A 20653-nucleotide genomic window follows, 5' to 3' on the forward strand; every position below is an offset into this window, starting at 1 on the left:
GTGGGGGTGAAATGCTAAGGCGATGGAAAGGGAGGGAGAATTAAAATCTATGCTTGGTTATAGCACGCAACCTTTGACTTCTGTTGTTTTCTCACAAGAACAAAGCTTAAGGTGGGGTTCTACCTGAATTTGAATGGAACTTTAAGAGATTTAAAGAAGGGATTGAAGAAAAGAATGGAAACACCTCCAAACAGTTGACCCCTCGCAAGAGCACTCCGGGTTGTCAGGAGACTGTTTGGTGTCCGTCCACCAATTTTTAACTTCAAATTCAAATTTTAAAATCACATTAAATCTCCAATATTTCTTATTTGTCTAAATTTTACTAATCCTTTGAGGAAAACTATGGCCTCCCAGACATCCCCCAAAATCGTCCAAAAATTAACAAAATACTGCAAAGCAAATATATATGGGATAAAGCTTTTTTGGATTCCTTGAAACGCGGCTGAAATGGTTTTCAGTGTTTTCCAGCCCTTATACTTTGGGTCAGCACTACTATTCTTCACCATTTGCTATTACAGTAATGGTATGAAACAAATACCTAATCATTGGTCAATAAGTTGTGATCATTTTCTTGACAATAGTAGTTACCTGATTAGGAGTTGTATACTGTTCCATTAAAGTGTTAGGGCTGGAAAATACTGAAATGCGTCAGCCACCTAAAGCGTTGGAAAAATTGGTCTTCAGGTAAAAACTCCGCCTTTATTAAGTATTGCGAAAAGGCTGCACTTTGCTAAGTGTTATAAATTTATATTTTCTAGACGTCTAGTTCAATCGTTTATTTGTATTGTGCGAAATATATTTTTATAAATTGAGACCATTATGTCATTAAGTAATAATGCAATTTTGAAAACATTCCAGATTTTCATTATTAAATAGAAACACGAAAAATTCAAATTTGGGAAAACAAGCCTGTCAAAATGACGTTGCCATGGTGATTTCAAGTTACTGGCACAATAACTAATCCTACCAAATTATTGCGAGATAAATTTTAGATAAACGCGCAAAGTTTGGCAGCGTTTGGTTGAATCTTGAAAAAGTTATAAGCGTCCATAGTCAGCGCGGGCCTCAAAGGCCCCCTCCCCCCGGCCTGAATAGGTTTAAGTGACTGTTTTTCCAGTGATTTTTACTGTACTGTTCCCTGACTTTCAAGTCAAAACAGATAGCTAATTATTAAGCGCCCGATTTTAAGCTTCTCAAGCTTCTCAAGCTTCTTGTTCAACATTGGTATAACATTGGTAAACTCACTTACGAGTCGCGGCGGCATGAAACAAGGTAGGAGATCTTGATCGGAAATTTTTCAAAACCTTGAAGCTTGTTCTACGTGTCTTTTTTTAATGTTGATCAGTATTGTGACCCGTTTATAAATGGCTATTTAGAATAGATCCCATAGGAACCGTTGTACGGGGATGGAAATCCACATACAAAGGGCATGGGCAATATAAGACTGCGTGAAATCTTTCTTTTCCCTTAAATCCGAAGAAATTATGAGGTGATCGGATTAAATTTTGCAAAACCTTATAACTGTCCAAAATGCATTAAGATTTAATGCAGAATGTAATAGTTACGGAAAAGGTAACAACTTTTTACGCAAAATGCAACATATAACACTTCACTAAATATGATAACTTCTGGAACAAAGTGATTCTAACGCGAAATGCATAGGCGTACGGGCCGGGGGGCTGGGGGGGCTGCAGCCCCCCCAATTCTTGGGCAACTCAGATTTTTTGGGCAGCAAGAGAAATTTGGGCAAAGCCAGTTCTTAAAGAAGTTCCATGTCTTTTTCGAAGAGATATATTATTTTCTATTTAAAGTCGGCGTGGTAAAGCCAGTTATATTCACCCGAGACAGTGAAGGGGATCATATGTTGATATATACGTATTTGTAATTTTTTTTGTTTCGGCATAACTTTCTTGAATTGAATGATATATTATAAATTATCGACTGGAGACTCTCGAAGATTTGCCGGATTCACGTGCTAAGCAACCACTGTCTCATTACCACGGGCTTGACGTACCGAGAGCCAGTGAAATTAACGCCCGTAGTTTCGTAAAAATGTACGCGACAGTGGAAACAAATCCGCATCTTACATGCGTTTTTTTGTTTAGAACTCGCCTTGTGCCATATGCATATTAGCCAGCGGTACAAAAACGTAAGCGGGCCTACAGTGCCACCGTATTAAGAGCTACTAGGCGTCTATGACAAGGTGCTGTCCGGGCTTGAGCTCAGGTTATGCGGAAATAACCAGGAAATACTCTGTGCTTTGGGAAATATCTGTTACAGTGAAACACCTGATAAAGAAAGCTTCTCCCGCGTTGCTAAATTTTACAAAACTGACAAAATTTACGCGAGTTTTCGTTATGTGCGCGGATAAGGCTACGTGGCTGTTTCAGAAATGCTGGAGATAAATAAAGCACGAGAATGATCTATTTGATATGTTTCCAGAGTTTTTTAATGTGGTACATATCCTTGCAGTGATACTTGCTACATCGTTTTCTGAAGAATGATCATTCAGTGCGTTGCGTAGATTGAAAACCTACTTTGGCAGCACCATGGGGCAAAAAAGTGTCAGTAACATGGCACTTATTAACATTGGAAGGACATATGCCAACTCGGAAACATTCGTACGACCTTCGGACAACATTTTGCAAATCTTCGGAAATCTTCGGAAAATGGTCGGTAATCTTCGGAAAATCGTCAAAAACATCGTAATTAGTAGGTTTATATAATAAACAGAATATTACATGGTTGCTTGGAGATATGAAATTTATCTTCTCGTGTTCAAATCGATATCCCACTCGTTCGCTGCGCTCACTCGTGAGATATCGATTTGAACACTCGAAGATCAATTTCATATCTCCGCCAAACCATGTAATATCCTCTATTTCTTTTAACGTGTTTTATGACCTCATATGGTAGATTCATTTTAAAGAATATTTTCACTTCATATGTAGTCCTATGTTAGTGCTGATCGTATGTCCCTCGTTTTCGACTCGTTTCTTTTCGCCTGTTTCGTAAAAATTTGGGCAACTTGCGAAAATTTTTTGGGCAAACGGTTCACCGCTCCCCCCCCCTGACAAAAATTGCCCGTACGCCTATGGCGAAATGTTATAGCATTTTGATGGCTTTTTAGGGGAGCATTACAATTTGTGGTGGTAAAGAATATATTTAACATCGTGATCTAAGCTGGCTTTGTCTCGGATTTTACCAAATTTTTGAACAGCCAAAATTTATATTTGTGTTGTAGGAAACCTAAAAAAATGGTGCACTTTTTTTTTAAAGTTGCTATATTAGAGCATTGAAACTGTAAACAAGCGTCTTTTTTTCAAAGATAATATTTTTCATGGGTTAAGTTTGCTACCACAAATTTCAGAGCAGTTTAGGCCAAAAATCTGCTAAATCCCCGTGACGTAGCCCCTATAAGACTAGACTTTTATTTTGTTGTTTCTGCTGTGGAACTATAAGACCGACTTTGTGTTCAGTGCTGGCTCAAAGTAACATGAAAATAGTAAATAGTAAATGATGTGGAGAATGTAAGTAAATGTAGCTGTTCATTAAGTCCACTACGCGATTGACGTTCTCGCCCTTCTTTTACGCTGTCTTAACTAAGAAACGTCGTTGAATTTCTTGCCTAAATTGAACAAAATGTTCGTGATACGCAACGCGATTTTCATTATTGTTAGGGTTCATCAGCATTCACAATCGTTAACACTTTCTCTTAGTCACATCCTGTAATAAATATTGCACATACACCTGCAGTTTTTCGGAACCCTTGGGCTTTTTGCCGCGAACCAAATAGTGCATAATTTAGGATTCTGTCATGATTAGTTTATCTTAAAATAAAATTAATTCCCCTCATAAAAGCGAGATTCACTTCAGTAGCAAGAAAAACGCAATCACGCTGATATGAGAAATACGTTTTATAAAAACAACAGTACCGTGAAACTTGGATAAACGCATAAATTACACATTTCAGAAAATAGTGTTTTATCATGTGTTAATTTATACAAAAGACTAATTACAGAGCGTTTTTTGTTTACATGACAGGTAAATACGACTGTTTGACAACATGGAAATCGACTTGAACCCCAAGGTCTATTAAGTTCCTCTCACGTACGTAAATTTGGGGTCATGTACACAACAAATTAGTTTAAATCCATACATAAGCACATGTCATCAACGTTCGAATATGGCTTATGTTAATCCGCACCAGTCTTCATTGGAAACGTTTGCATCGTATATTATTTTGTGACAATATATTAAACAAAACAATTGTGGATGCAAACTGTACATCGACGCTGCCTTTTCTATACTCACTTTATACTTATTTTTTGTACAAATAATGTTAAATCGTAGTTGCAAACGTTGCTTACTTCACAGACTTTTTCAATCACAATCACTCTTCAATTTTACAATGTTCTAAGGTGTGCCAACATCTCAGGACCAATCGTAGACGGCATATTGGCACGGTCACCTTTATCTTGAGTTTCGTCCTTCATGATGCGAACAAAACGTGTCACCTCGTACCTTTTTATTTAAATAAGGCTGAAAGATTTTTATCGTTCTGTCTTATCAACATTTTTCATTGTTCTAAATCATATTCAAGCAAAATTCGAACGTGATATAGTTTGGTTAGCAATCAGCTGTAGAACTGTATATTTTAAGCATCGATTCCTGAGGAGCTTCTCCATAGAAGTGACAAAAAAATTAAAATCGCGATGTCTATTTTGTTAAAATTTAAAACAAAAACTTTTTGTCACACTGCATGATTTCATTAAAAGTCATTATTTAGCCTTCATCATGAACCTCATAATTGTAGACCTGCTAGGATTTCATTTTGCAACACTAGGACTTTCAGCTGATGTGCATAAATTAAATACTTAATCATAATTACCCAGATTTCCTCCAATGAAACGACTTTGAACAGCAACTGTGTTATTAAACTTGATATACGCATAATTTCAGGTCAATTAAACGTCGCTGGGCGCAAATTGAAACTGAAGAGTAATTAGCAATCTGTTGACATGACAAATGTCAAAATGGAAATAAATCAGTCAAGGTCTTTTAACTTCCCCTCACGTAAATCTATTTGCCAGTTGGCGTGGTATGTGCACGCTGCACGAAGTACTTGACGCACCTTGGCGCAGACATGGTGTTCCGACAAACGATGAAGCTTACATGGATGATGTTAATGGTACGTGAGTGTACGTTTCAACCTTGATACACATAACCAACAGACACTACTTAGAAGAAAATAAGTCTATTACTGCTCATTATAAGCGTTACTTGGCACAGCAAATCATCTGTTATAACCGCTCAATACAGTTGACTTCCGAAAACTCCAACCTTCGAAAAAGGTACGATTTATCGAAGGTTCTCAAGGTCAGAATAAGGAAGAAACTTACTTACTTACTTAGAGGGGAGTTGAAAAAGGTTCCACCTAGCGGGAGGTTCGAGTGATTGCGGGTTCGAGTTGTCGGTATTTACTATGATGAAAACTGTAAATGCCTATAACATTGTAAAATAACAGCTTGAAATATATAAATTGAAATAGAGATTTCACAAAATTTTCTCAAAACAGAAACAAATTATTTTGGACATTTTATTCGCTTATCGCATCCTGTGAAGTAAATCCAGTAAAGTGGCCACTGACTGCAACGTCTTGAATAGTTTAAGCTCCAATCAAAAACGTGTTTTGTTAAAAATTAATATTAGGATGACGCCGACGTAATTCGAAAGTGTAACCAGTTCCTACGTTTGTAGCTGTTTATCGCAAAATCAGTAAGCATGGGCCGCCACCTCATATAAACAGCTAATCGACTCGAAACACATCAATTTTTAATGAAATGACATTGTCAATGTATTAGGTTTTTCTTTTTTCGTATTTGCGCGCATTTCGCGTGCGAAATGAGAGAAGAAACCGAGCGAAAGAAAAGGTGACTCTCACATTTTGCTACAACGAGATCAGTGGACGTTTTCAGATCACTGTTGTATCGCATTGATTATTATAGTTTGTGAAGAATTTCATTTCTAAAAGCGCAAATTGATCCATTTGCAAGGTTTTTGCATATAAACGACCAGCTGAATTCCTCCATTTTATGGTCAATTGCACGCGCGAAAATTTCACCTCTAAAATACTAAAACTAACTTAGGATACAAAAGAAAATACGACTCACGACATTGTTAAAAAGTGCAGAATTTCAGCTTCGTTTACCAAGCTTAACTTTTCATAAAAAGACACATGTATATCTGAGCGGATTTGCAAGAACCGGGTCGCCCACAAGCCAAATTACTCCAAGCTGTTACAAGTCCCCGGGCCTCCCCCCTGGCTAGAGATTGGCACGTCACCAGCCCAGGTGACACCTGACAAAGCAGCCAGGTCCCTTCTCAGCAGGGAACCCTCAAGCAATGTCAATCAAAATATTCAACAGCCCCTCACAGGGCATTCAAAATTTAACACTAACATACTGAAAATTTAACACAAATGGGCCCAAGCGTCCAAAGACAAACCCTCCCCTCCCCCCTGCTTTTGACAGTTAGTCCGCCAGCCAGGCACCAGCGGATAGCTAAGACCCTGGGCCAGGTCACCAGAGCACTGGTGACGGAAGCCCCCCTCAAGTTAAGGGCACCAGCTGGGCTTGGACTCGGGCGAAGCCCGAGTCCAAGCGAAAACCTGGGCGACCAGGTTTTTGCAAATCCTCTCAGATATATGCCGAATGATGTGGATCCGGCAGTTAAATTAATTTCAAAAAAGATAAACTGATAAATTCATCTGGGCCGCTGACTAGCTAACTATCCAGTGAAAAGTAGCTACTGAAGTATTTATTAAGACGCTAACTTGTCATAGACCGCAGCTGATGTTCTGTTGTATCACGATATTGCTTTTTGCACAAAATTGCCTTCCAATTGAATAAAACAGCAAAATGTTAGTTCAGTACCAAACTAAAAAAGGGGTATCAATATAAGAAGAATAATGAACAATGTTTTATATATATATATTTTTTTTTTTTGGGGGGGGGGGGGGCTATTCCATGATCCAAAAAATAGAAGTAGTTCCGTCCGTTAACGTTGTGCGTCATGATTGTTAAAATTGTGTCGCAATCGATAAAGACGAATTCTCCTTTCTGGTCTCCACCAATTTTAATATTACCAGATGGGAGATTTTAATCATGTATCAGTACCTGGTTATAATGAATACGATTTCCCTTAATAATATGCCGGTCACGTTTAAAGGTAAACTGACAGATTTCCTCCATTGGGCAAACTCTTGCTCAATTAAGCAACTAAACACCAGGTTATTGCAGTTTCGTGTTTTATTTCGCGTAAGTGCGCTGAAACATTTCAAGTCAGCGTTGTGTTGTTTGGTTTCTTCCTACCCATCTAGGGTGGTTTTCACTGGTTATCTTATACCGCATATCGTTGATTGTCGCTTAACCCGTGGACTTTTAAACCAATCAAAACCTGCCTTAAAGAAACATATCCCGGTCCTAATAAAAATATCAAGATTCTACAATTTTGATTGAAAACCCCTTTATGACCTTTTGTAATAAAGACAGCTTAAATATCTCACTGAAACGATGTTTTATCCGTATGGTACATACTTTAATTAGTTTGAAGTGTGACTTTTTTTATCTTTACAGACTTGTGTTATTACAATTTCTGTCATAATACCCGGTAAGTTCGTCATTATTATAAGTTACAATAACTGCTATTGCTCACAATTTAATTGACGATACAAAATTCCAATGATTGTCTTGCTACCCACGAAGTAAAAATGATCCTGTATTGTTTCCAGTGGTTACAGGAGAAAACAGCTGCTACGAGCAAGATTGGCAAATCAGCGCCAGTGGACCAGGATGGACAAACTGTTCAAAGGGAAGATATCTCAACGGTTTATGGAGGGAAAATGATGCCGATTTTTCTGGACCTGATGGCATTGACAATATTAAGAAAGGGAGGTGTTGCATTTCACCGCCTGAGTACAAAAATAACACTCAAGTCTGTTTAAAAGTGGACTGGAAATCGTCATTGAACAGGTCAGTGAAATTTCCCTTGTCATGCAATTTGTAACGACCAGATCTGTGTTGTACAATTGGAAAAAAATATGTTACGCCTTATGAAACATGTCTTCCATGATGAGCGCGTAGCCGGCTGCAGAATGTTTACTGGGATCATTTCTGCTTGTTCCATACGGATAGAGCGTTTTGTGCGAGTTTTATTGTTTAATAACCAACCAGAATTAACCGAAGCAAATATGGTCACGAAGCCAACAAATGATAATAACTAGGGCATCCTTTTCCATTCTAGAAACCACCATTGGGCTTCCTGTCCAGAAGGGTACTTTCTACAAGGCGTTTACCATTCAAGTGGCACTTCCTTGAGCAATATCGAACAAGCATTATGTTGCAGGCCAAGGAACTTCCAAAACATGAACATGGATTGCCACATCGAGAGCGTGATGACATCACTGGATAAAAGAGGCTGGAGCAAGTGTTGGGGAGATTTGTACTACATGGCGGGTGTGTACAGAGGAGATTGTGACAATCTGTACTGCATCGAGATGATTAAATGCTGCAAGATGATGCCACTTGGTACCCATGATGGGATAAGATCAGCAGGTACATACCTTAATTTTTACCCAAATTTAGACTTTGAAATAATAAAGCAAAATTAGGTGCCATGTCGCCGCAGCGGAACAAGTAGTGATCATGTCTCTGATCATTATTCAATAATTGCAAAATTGCAAAGCCAAGCTCGTGTTTAAGCTATAAGCCCTTAAAGCTTATATGGAGAGGTTGTACTCCTAGTCTGTGACTGAGATGGTCATAATTTGTTCACTAGTAATTAGTAAATTAACAATTATTCGCCTCTGGCTCAGTGATTATTGTTGAATAATTCCCTCGACTTCGTCTCGGGGATTATTCAACAATAATCACTGAGCCAGAGGCGAATAATTGTTTTAGTATAATTTTCAGAGGTGAATATCAAAAACTGCAAAATACATACATACATACATACATACATAATTTATTTGATAAAGCAGGTTACAAAATAATTGGCAAGACGTTAAGTCCTGATGTGGACCTGCACTATCTAAAATAATAAATTACAATAAGATCCTATATAATACATGATCCAAAATTTATTTACAATATCTTTTACAGATCGACTGTCAAAACATTATTTAGTTCTCTTCTCACTGGAGCTAGTAACAATAGAAAACACGAAAACAACAAACAGAAGTGCTCGCTTGCATACGTGTAAACCAGTTTAATTCATCGATTGAAATCATAATTTACATTCAAGTTTTAGCAATAAAACGGAACAAAACAAACACTACGAAAAGGATAGATATCCGATACCTTTGTTTAATCGTTGGTGGCTTCTCAATCCTCTCGAAATTACTAGCTCCAGTGAGAAGAGAACTAAATAATGTTTTGACAGTCGATCTGACTGAGTACATGGCCGTGTGCGATCTCCAAAACCACCATGTTTACGATCAATTCTAATGCCTAATTCCATCTCTTGAAATATTTTCGGTCCAAAAGCCTTGGTAGTAAATTTTCAAAATTCCCAATGTTTCAAATATCTAGGATTTAAAGTGATTTCTTTTAAATAAGAGAAATTTTCATTCAGCAAATGCCGCCATGTTCACTGGCCTGGATGGCAAACGTGGCGTGTCTTAGTAGCCAAACCTTCAGAAGCATTATTCACCGCCTAATATTGCGACATAGTCCGAGCTTCTCGACCAATTAGAATTGAATTCACCTCTGGAAATTATACTAACTTGTTTTATTCATTTCTTTTGGTATGAACTTACAGTGGTAGTGTTGTCCGATAGCGCACACATGCTATAAACTATCACAATCACTTTTTCTGTAAAAATTGTTACGTCAAACATCAAGCTAGCATGTTGTTACAAGAAAATCGATGAGTATCAATGTTGCTTGGTCGAAAGCTAAAATCTTCGGGACGAAAATTTATGCCTAAATAAAACGGTGCAATTATTATGCGAGATTACAATAGAGGAATTTACAGCGTGTCTTATGAAGAAGCCGAAGTTTGAAACGAAAATATAATGGCTTTAATCGCTGGTATATAAGGAGACTTTGAAGTGACAACAAAAGAAGAACCAACACAGTATTTAATGGTTCGTTGGCTCTCACTGATGAGATTTTTTTAAGAGACCAAACGATGTTCCCTCTTTTCCACTTTCTTAAGTTTATTAGTCTGGTTCGTCCATTGTATGCGTTCATCTAGTGACAAAATAACAAGTGTTTTTTGCTATTATGTTTTCAGATATGGAAGTTCTTGGCCATTGGCTTCTGAACGGCGGAGATGAGCTTGTAAGGTTGGTGGTGATCCACTAAATCATTAAATAAAAACCACAGTTTTCTCTTCGGTTTCTATTGATTTGCATTCGAAACACACTTTTCCCCCTCTCATTGCAGATCTAACAGTTTGCCATCATTCACCAAAGGACGATGTCCGAACAGTAAAGCAATTATTTTCAACCAAACAAATTCCTTTGCTACTACACCAATAATCATTCTTAACGACAGGAGTTTTACCATTGTCTTTTGGATAAGACAAACAAAGTGGGTCCGCGATCAGATAGGAGCGATTTACGGTGACTGGTACGACCCATGGCAGTTTCTATTAAGCACAAAAAACCATAGGATCACACTTCATCGCCACCAATCGGGCAATGAAGAATGGTGGTCCTTGGAGAGTAACAATGTTAATTTGGACACGTGGACCCACGTGGCTGTTACCTGGGATCACGTGACTGGCTCCGTGTTTATCTATGCTGACGGCAAAGAAATAGGATACAGATCATATACCTCTGGGGGTACGTTCTTTCAACCTACATGGAGACGATACCAGATTGGTAATGACGGTCATACCGATAATCATCAGTTCCATGGATCAGTGATGAATCTTTACGTCTTTGGAACAGCACTGTCGCTGGATCAAATCAATAGACTAAGAGGTGAGCTCTAAAATACTTACTGATCAGAAAGGTTGTCGTAAAAGTCGGCTTATTTCATAAGATGGAAGTTTTATAATGCTAAGCAGCTCAACTTTTCGAAAGTGGTTTGGCTTATATTGTTGGGAACGATTTTCACCTCCGAAAACAAGAAGTCCTTTACAAGACAAAAAAGTAAAAAATATTGGAAGGAAACGATAGGAAACACAGAACAAGTTTTACATTTGCAAGTCCCTGAACATTTCTCTCTTTATTTTCTTACTATTGCCCCAGGTTTTCCTGTTATTGTAAACACGACCAGAAAAGTAACAGGAGGAGTCGTTGTTGTCGCGTGGGAACCTCCATTAGATGGGACGTGTTCAATGATTGTCGGGTATACCGTGTACTACAGAGAAGTGATGTCACTTGAGAGAAAGGGCGAGTGGCATTCAGTTATCGTGGACAGAAATGTAACAAGTTACACACTTCGTGTCAACTGTGGGAAAGAGTATGATGTAGCTGTTACGTCGCGAAGTGGAAACAAGGAGAATAATTTGAGTGACAGCAAGATATGGAATTTCAAGACCGCAGGAGGTAAAGTCATATTTTTCTGTGACGTAAAATCATGAGCCTCTGGCTCGGGAGACTAGGAAACCATTCCCCGTGTACTTTTTCAATATATAAATTACCTTACCTTACCATACATTTGCAAGTGTACATCACAAGTCTCTGAACATGCTGTAATAAAAGTTTACGTTATTTTTATTCTCTTACTATTGTCTCAGGCGTCTCTGTTGTTGTTAACACTACCAGGAAAGTAACAGGAAGAATCGTTGTTGTCGCATGGGAACCTCCATTGGATGGGGCGTGTCCAATTGTCGGGTATACCGTGTATTACAGAGAGGTGATGTCACTTGAGAGAAAAGGCGGGTGGCATTCCGTTACCCTAAACAGAAATATGACCAGTTATACGCTTTTTGTCAACTGCGGGAAAGAGTATGATGTAGCCGTTACCTCACGAAGTGGAAACAAGGAGAGTAATTTGGGTGACAGCAAGATATGGAATTTCAAGACCGAAAGAGGTAATGTCATGTTTTTTTGTGACGTGAAAATAATTCACTAATGACTTCGATTTGACCTGGTACATTTAGACCCCGTCAAGTGCTGTTTAGCTCTGCGATTACTGGTATGGGTAGCTTGTTGTTTATGGTGTTTTTAAGGAGGACTTAGTCCCTCGGAAGAAAATTATTAACGTTTTTGCGACGCTTCATTTATCGTATCTAGATATTTCCCAACGGCGACTTTGCAAGTGTGCCTTGCACGCGCCATACAGAGGCCTATGTCGTGAATTTGCGGCATAGACAGTGTACTAAGTCCCACTGTTAGTGCTATTCTTTGTTTGCCAACGGTAACACAAAACATGATTGTTTTCGCCTTTTGTTCACTACAGGAGACAACGACTGCCACGAGGTAGACTGGCAGATGAACCTCAGCAAACCAGGATGGTCAAACTGCTCATGTCCAGGAAGTTACTTGACCGGTCTTTGGAGGGAAAGTTATGATGTATTTTCTTCGAAGGACGGCATTGACAATATAAAACGTGGGAGGTGTTGCTTTCCCCCACAGGAGTACAAAGACGACAAATCTGTCTGCCAAACCGTTAACTGGAAAACCTCATTAAGCAGGTAAGTTCAAGTAGTCACGCCATTCAATTTGCAATATAAAACGTGCATATGAAAATCTTGATGACACGATACCTGCTATATTACAGTTTAGCGAATTAGAGGATCAACAACTAGAATTCTGTTTTTGCTCGTTTATTAAGACATGTTGTGCCCTTTTGTGACCAATGACCAAGCAAAAGGAAACAGATCACTAATTCAGGTCGCTTTAATTCTCATAAAATACGTGAATTATAATTTCTTCTTTGTATTACTTTGCAATCTAGAAACAACCAATGGGCTTCCTGTCCAGATGGGCATTTTCTTCAAGGAGTTTACCGTTCAAACGACACTCGCCTGCACAACATAGAACAAGCATCATGCTGCAAGCCTAGAAACTTCGAAAGCATGTACAAGAACATGGATTGCTATGATGAAAATGTGGGAATATTACTTGATAAGAAAGGCTGGAGTACATGTATGCGAGACTGGTACTACATGGTGGGCATGTACAGAGGAGGCTGTGACCAACTGCACTGCATCGAGATTGTGAAGTGCTGCAGGATGAGGCCACCAGGTACATACGCTTAGATTTTTTATTTTGACAATAGTAAACTATGTTCCTATTAAGAAACCTTTTTATCAAACAATCAATGTTTATTTGCCCCAGTCAATATTTTTTACAGTAGTGTAGCGTATTAATAAAACACTTAGGAGCAGGAATTTAAACAAACCCTTTTGTGCTTACAAGGAGAATCCGTGTCACATAGATTTGTTGGTAATCTATTCTTGCACGGTTTTGTTCTGTATGTAGGTTTATTAATTATCCCTTACTGTAGCAATATTTTATAATCATAAAATTATTTCTGTCGTTTTTTTGAAATTCATTCATGGAGAAGATATCGTATATTTTTTGATTTGACTCAGTTGTCAGTTAAAAGGCTGTTCCAGGCGTAATTTCCTCTATATTTAATTGATGTTTGTTTTTTAATAGTTTGCTTTGACACGGTTAATATGAGTCGCTATTGACGATCTTGTGTAATAGTTGTGAAAATCTTTATAAAGGCTAAAAATTACATCAAATGTCGCCGGTAGAAGTTTGTTAACGTATCGAAACATGAATAAAGCTGATTTCATTCAAACTAATGATAATTATGTTTCTAGATATGACAGTTCTTGGTCATTGGCTACTGAATGGTGAAGACGAACTTTTAAGGTTGGTGACTTGATATAAAGAATATCGAGAGAGTCGGAGTCGGCCAGGGTTTCTAGATATAAGCTAAAATTGAACCATTTATATAAAGTTAACTGTGTTTTTCCAAATTTTGGTATTTTGCCTGATTTTGAGGGGGAATGTTTGGGTATACTGGGTACATGTTTTTTTCACGTATATTGGTATACTACTTATCCCCTGGCTGACCCTGATTTATAGTCAGATTAGAGACCATAAAACAGCAAAAACGTCAACTGAGTATAGATACTAATATAATGTTTTCTCATTATTTTTACCGATTTGCAGACACATCCGACTATCTTGTCATTCTCTTTCAGATTTGATAATTCACTACCTTATTTTACCGAGGGACGATGTTCGGGCAGCAAGGCTGCTTTTTTTAACCAAACAAATTCATTCGCCATTACACCAGTAATCAACCTTAACGGTAGAAGTTTTACTATTGCATGTTGGATAAAGCAAACAAGCTGGGTCCTCGATCACTTGGGGGCAATTTACAGTGACTGGTATGATCAAGAATCGCAGTTTCTATTAAGCACAAAAAACCATAAGATTATATTTCATCGCCACCAAGACAGTAGTGAAGAAGAATGGTGGTCCTTAGAGAGTAACAGGGTTAATTTAACCACGTGGACCCACGTGGCTGTTACCTGGGATCACGTGACTGGCAAAGTGTTTATCTATGCTAACGGCAAAGAAATAGGATACAGATCATATAGCTCTGGGGCCAAGTTTTATAAGGGTACGGGGAAGTGGTACCAGATTGGTAAAGACCGTCACTGGAACAATCACCAGTTCCTTGGATCACTGATGGATCTCTATGTCTTTGGTACTGCCCTGTCGCTTGATGAAATAAACAGACTAAGAGGTAAGCTTTAATACTGAACTTTTTATCCCTGTACCTTGTAAAGGTTGACCTCTGTTGCGGTTGACACTATTAACCATATTATCTCAAACATCTCTTTAGGCGTTCCTGTTATTGCAAACACGACCAAGGTAGTACCAGGAGGGACAGTTGTTGTTGCATGGGAACCTCCTTTAGAAGGGGCGTGTCCAGTTGAAAAATACACTGTTTACTACAGAGAAGTGGGGCCATCAAGCAAATGGCACTTAGCATCCGTGAGCAGAAATACAACCAGTTATACGCTTCGTCTTAATTGTGGGAGTGAGTATGATGTCGGGGTTACCTCAGTGAGTGGATATGGCGAGAGTTCTTTGAATAAAAGCAAGATATGGAATTTCAAAACTAGTGGAGGTAATGATAGCACCGTATCTTAAAAATAAAGATCCATAACATCATAAGTTCAAAATTACAGCACGTTGCGTGTATTTATTAATGATGTTTAGAATATAGCCGCTGTATACGCGCGATGGAATTCTAGTGGGCATTATTTTTAATAGAACATAGCTGAAAACTATAGAAGCCCGGTACCCCGGATGTGCGAGTGTTTGTCGAATTTCGCTGAACGACGTCGTCGACTTCGCCTCTATTCTCTCGTTTTGTTGTTTAAATGATGATTTAAAGCAGCAAGTTTTTATCAGAAACGTTTTACCTGCTTAAATGGAAGTAAGACAGTGCCAAAGGAAGCGGCAGATGAAGAAAGAATCGTTGAAATTTCTTGTTTTTCTTTGGAGTTGTATACGCCACTATTTTGCCGTGAACTGCCCGAAATTGATTGGAGATTATTTAGCAAAACAAGCCGGACTCTAGAAACGCTTTGAGGAAAGAAATCTTTTTTTAGCCACAATCTGAAGACAGAACACTCCACTTTTGTTCTTTTTAAATCGAAATAAGAGGCCAATTTGAAAAACTTGCTGCGAAACGAACGCATGAAAATTTTTCATTTGAATGAAATTGAAGTAGGCTTAACCAAACTTGAATGCGTAAATATTTCAACTAGATTTGTCGGCTTTGTGAGAATCTTTTGGTAGTTGGAGAAAGGACTATATAAATAAGAAATATGAATGAAATGGTATCTTGGTTGATTTATAAAGAAGCCACCAAAGAAAAGAATAAACTAAACTTTCAATTTTACCAATGTTGCGTGCGTTTGAAAATGCCATGAGCGGCCACGAGTCTTGTAAGTTCTGTGCTCTTTTAAATGCTATATTCTAAACCCACTAGAAGATGGTTTTCCTATGTCCTATAAGAAAATAATGCACTTTTGAGGTCTAGAAAAGCAGCTGAATGACCTCGCCTAACGGCTCTGGCATTCACTAGCAGCTTTTCTAGACCTCAAGCGTGCATTATTTTCTTTTAGTAGAAACTCAGCTGTGTTCTATTGGAAATCCGCGAATCTGATTGGTTCTCCCACTGGTTTCTATTCGCCGATAGAAAACAGTCGCGCGCGCGAGTAACTCTTTAATCGGTAAATTTTCTTGATTTTTTGTCTTCAAAGTGCACAATATGGTAGGTTTTGGACTGCAATCCTTTAGAGTTCTACTAAAACAATTAGACTACTCGCCCTCGTTTTATACGAGCGATAGTCAACTCGGCTGCGCCTCGTTGACTATTTGCTCGTAGAAAACTCGGGCTCGTAGTCTAATTGTTAAATAGAACATGAAAAACCATCTTCTAGTAGGTAAGTAAAGCTAAACAAAGTGACGGCCACGTATTTTGGACCAACATAAATAGATGTGTCGCTGGTTGCAATTTAATTGGTTTTAATACATGTCTTTTAAACCATTTTCTTTTCTTTTCGGAATACTGTCTTTTAGCCCTTTAGGCTTGCTTGTATTAACCACCTTCTTAAAATATCTCAAGACATATATACATTACGTTTATATTTACAACGATCAGAAGACGATACAAACATGTAGCTCTTTTAAAAATCAGTCTATGAATGTTAGTTCTGCCGACTGTAGCTCTACCGACTATAGTACTAACATATCACCAGCATTTTTCAAACGTTCTCCTCAGCCAACCTTTTAATTAGCTCTCTTTCGTAACATTTCTTATTACAGGTGTACCGTCACCTCCCGCCATAACCAACAAAGAAACAGAAACGCTGAGATGTGATGTGAACCTTACATGGAACCCTCCGGAAGACAATGGGTGTCAACTGACCATGTACTCGATATACTATCAACAGATTCAGCCACGAGAGACAGGGACGCCCTGGTACCAAGTCAACGTCACTAAGATCATGAGGACTAGATTTACTATATCGTTAGCATGTGGGAGGCAATATAAAGTGGAAATGTCGGCCTGGAATGGGCTGGGAGAGAGTGACAGATCGAGACCATGGATAATAAAAACGATATCAGGTACCGTGGCAAATATTTCCTATTACAATTTAAGCTGGTGGGAAGAGAAGGGCATAAAGTCGTTGTTGCAATGGTCGACTTTTAAAAGCAAAAATGAAACTAATGGACTCGGATTTTGGTTCAGTAAGGTAATTATTTTGCTGTACAAGTCTTTGCAATCGCCACCTCTCTGTTCGACTGTGCAGCTCACTTGTTCGGCCCTGTGGCAGACGACGCTTGGCTTTCGGCCGATCCCGAAGTATACCGCCGCGTGCGTGAAAAAGGACCTCATGGTAACCTTTCTAGAAGAGAAAAATCTATGTATTATAAATAATGTTCAGCTCGATCCTTCTTGCAGATTCAGACAAGAACGATGTAAGGGATAGCAAATTGGTGAAATCTTCAGAATCTGAGACTGGTAACTTGCTTTCAGTGCCACAGTTAGCTGGCTTAATAGCTGGACTTGGAGTCCTAATGATCATCATTTTTATGGTAATATTGTCACTTCTACGAAGAGCACGGAAGAAAAAACAACTTGCTCATAACATCAGGCCCAGGAGGTAAATTTTTGTGACTTCAGTCTTTTTTATTACTCTCTAATCACAAATTGGTTTATTCTAGCTTACGTAAAACTGCCTTTTTAACGCAGGAAAGCTAAAAAAATTCAAGTTTAAACGGGATTCTAACCCATGGTCACTCCTTGCTGTACCGTTGCACCACCTGACTTTCAACCTTACCGGGAGATGGCTGCTTCTAAGTTCATAATAGACTCGCTAGTTAATCGGGCGTGGCCGATTTAAGGTTTACCCTTTGGTCGTCCTAGAGCGTAGTCTCCTGGCGCGGCCAAAAAGACGGGGATAGCTCGGGGTTGCTACAAAACCGCTACGGGTGACGCATACCGCAATGGTTTTCATTTTAGTTTTGACAGGAAATCGTTGCAGGCACACTTGGTCGACTTTTGGGTTAATGTGTAATCAGGTTGTGTTTTTTGCTTCGGCGGAAGGACAGAGAAAAAAGCTTACGGTGCAAAGTACAGTATGGGGCCCAGTTCTCGGCCACTTTTGACGTAAACTTGTATTTCTTACCTCAGAAGAACCGCAGGAACTTGAAATTTCTCCCAGAGCTAGCTAAATTATTCAGCTTTTTGGTGTAAAGCTATCGACCGGTCAAAAATTAATTTGCCCGAGCAATAATAAAAATAAAAGCTCCATTTGTGGGCCCAGTTCTCGGCCACCTTGGCCCAGTTCTCGGCCACTTTTGACGTAAACTTGTATTTCTTACCTCAGAAGAACCGCAGGAACTTGAAATTTCTCCCAGAGCTAGCTACATTATTCAGCTTTTTGGTGTAAAGCTATCGACCGGTCAAAAATTAATTTGCCCGAGCAATAATAAAAATAAAAGCTCCATTTGTGGGCGCAGTTCTCGGCCACCTTGGTCCAGTTCTCGGCCACTAAAAAGCTTGTGCGTAATTATGTGTAAAAAAAATGCTCAATTAATTTTCATAGTCATAAAATCACTCTGTAAACCTATTTATGTTATATCGATCCCAAATTATTTTTATGAGGCTTTGTTTTACTTTAGAAAAGAAGGATTTTAACGCGCCTAGTTGCCTATGTGCAGGTTCTGGCAAAACCGCATTGTGTGACCCGTGCATTTAGACGGTTTATTTTGCAGTGAAAAGGTCTTGAAAGATTTAGGTGTTGTAGAAATAATAGACAAGACAAGAGTCAGCTCAAAACTTAGAGATAAGATTGAACTTTATTTTTAAAACATTTATTTCTTTCATTCTGGCAGCAGCAGATGAAATTATATTAAAAACCAAGCGCTAAGCTGTGATAGCGAGCAGGGTGGCCGAGAACTGGCAAATACGCAAACGTCGCAAGAAAAAATTTCGAAGTAAATTAAGACCAAAAAATACAACGGTTCAACGAAAAGTTAACTAAAGCAGAAAGCTGAATTATTCTACGTTTCACATGCCAAAAATTAGCTGGTATGGTGGGGGCTTTTGGATAAAATACGAATTTAACTACATCCATGGGCAAAGTACAGTATGGGGCCCAGTTCTCGGCCACTTTTGACGTAAACTTGTATTTCTTACCTCAGAAGAACCGCAGGAACTTGAAATTTCTCCTAGAGCTAGCTACATTATTCAGCTTTTTGGTGTAAAGCTATCGACCGGTCAAAAATTAATTTGCCCGAGCAATAATAAAAATAAACGCTCCATTTGTGGGCCCAGTTCTCGGCCACCTTGGCCCAGTTCTCGGCCATTTTTGACGTAAACTTGTATTTCTTACCTCAGAAGAACCGCAGGAACTTGACATTTCTCCCAGAGCTAGCTACATTATTCAGCTTTTTGGTGTAAAGCTATCGACCGGTCAAAAATTAATTTGCCCGAGCAATAATAAAAATAAAAGCTCCATTTGTGGGCGCAGTTCTCGGCCACCTTGGCCCAGTTCTCGGCCACTAAAAAGCTTGTGCGTAATTATGTGTAAAAAAAATGCTCAATTAATTTTCATAGTCATAAAATCACTCTGTAAACCTATTTATGTTATATCGATCCCAAATTATTTTTATGAGGCTTTGTTTTACTTTAGAAAAGAAGGATTTCAACGCGCCTAGTTGCTTATGTGCAGGTTCTGGCAAAACCGCATTGTGTGACCCGTGCATTTAGATGGTTTATTTTGCAGTGAAAAGGTCTTGAAAGATTTAAGTGTTGTAGAAATAATAGACAAGACAAGAGTCAGCTTAAAACTTAGAGATAAGATTGAACTTTATTTTTAAAACATTTATTTCTTTCATTCTGGCAGCAGCAGATGAAATTATATTAAAAACCAAGCGCTAAGCTGTGATAGCGAGCAGGGTGGCCGAGAACTGGCAAATACGCAAACGTCGCAAGAAAAAATTTCGAAGTAAATTAAGACCAAAAAATACAACGGTTCAACGAAAAGTTAACTAAAGCAGAAAGCTGAATTATTCTACGTTTCACATGCCAAAAATTAGCTGGTATGGTGGGGGCTTTTGGATAAAATACGAATTTAACTACATCCATGAATTTTAAGGAGCCGTAAACAAACAAATTTTTCGGGAATGCAAATTCACCTACCTCGGCGTAAACTCGACGTGTGAGCTTTCTATATCGAATTGAACGATCAAACTCAAGATACTTAAAGCACATGAATCAGTCTATCGTTTGAAGGAATTACCTTTTTCTTTTAATTCAACTGGAGTGTGAAAAAACGCGTTAAACACAAAGTGGCCGAGAACTGGATCCGGCCGAGAACTGGGTCCCATACTGTACTGATATTCACCATTGTGAAATTGCACTTACTTTGACAAGTTAAAGTTATTTTTGTAAATGAAAAAGGTAACGTCATTGATGTCACGCAGTGTTTTTTTTTTAGCAAACTAGATGGTTTGCTGGTTTCTGACTATGAATGGGGGTGTGATCTTGCGGTATATTTTTTGAGCCTGATTCCGCCGTAAAACTTTTTTTTTATTTAGGAAGAACTGTGTCGATTTTCATTTCTGAACAATTGGTCGTCAAGT

General features: G+C 38.6%; 1 protein-coding gene across 2 annotated transcripts in view; it reads left to right on the forward strand.

The window, feature by feature from the left end:
* The first annotated feature begins 4053 nt into the window (after window positions 1-4053).
* LOC144650130 (uncharacterized) overlaps window positions 4054-20653 on the forward strand; it is a 28727-nt gene continuing 12127 nt past the window's right edge. Inside the window, exons 1-16 of one of the 2 annotated variants that reach the window (XM_078509789.1) lie at window positions 4054-4090; window positions 4963-5191; window positions 7638-7671; window positions 7793-8033; window positions 8305-8615; window positions 10297-10348; window positions 10449-10990; window positions 11261-11560; window positions 11752-12048; window positions 12417-12651; window positions 12915-13204; window positions 13792-13843; window positions 14179-14729; window positions 14829-15116; window positions 16826-17128; window positions 17466-17667. In XM_078509789.1, the coding sequence (XP_078365915.1) occupies window positions 5147-5191; window positions 7638-7671; window positions 7793-8033; window positions 8305-8615; window positions 10297-10348; window positions 10449-10990; window positions 11261-11560; window positions 11752-12048; window positions 12417-12651; window positions 12915-13204; window positions 13792-13843; window positions 14179-14729; window positions 14829-15116; window positions 16826-17128; window positions 17466-17667 (3743 nt within the window). In that variant the 5' untranslated portion in view covers window positions 4054-4090; window positions 4963-5146. Of the gene's footprint in view, window positions 4091-4947; window positions 5192-7637; window positions 7672-7792; window positions 8034-8304; window positions 8616-10296; window positions 10349-10448; window positions 10991-11260; window positions 11561-11751; window positions 12049-12416; window positions 12652-12914; window positions 13205-13791; window positions 13844-14178; window positions 14730-14828; window positions 15117-16825; window positions 17129-17465; window positions 17668-20653 lie in introns of those variants that run through there. The other variant, XM_078509788.1, reaches the window with a different exon arrangement.

Source organism: Oculina patagonica, chromosome 4 (assembly GCF_052425735.1).
Source record: "Oculina patagonica isolate OP01 chromosome 4, crgOcupat, whole genome shotgun sequence".
Taxonomy (NCBI): Eukaryota; Metazoa; Cnidaria; class Anthozoa; order Scleractinia; family Oculinidae; genus Oculina; species Oculina patagonica.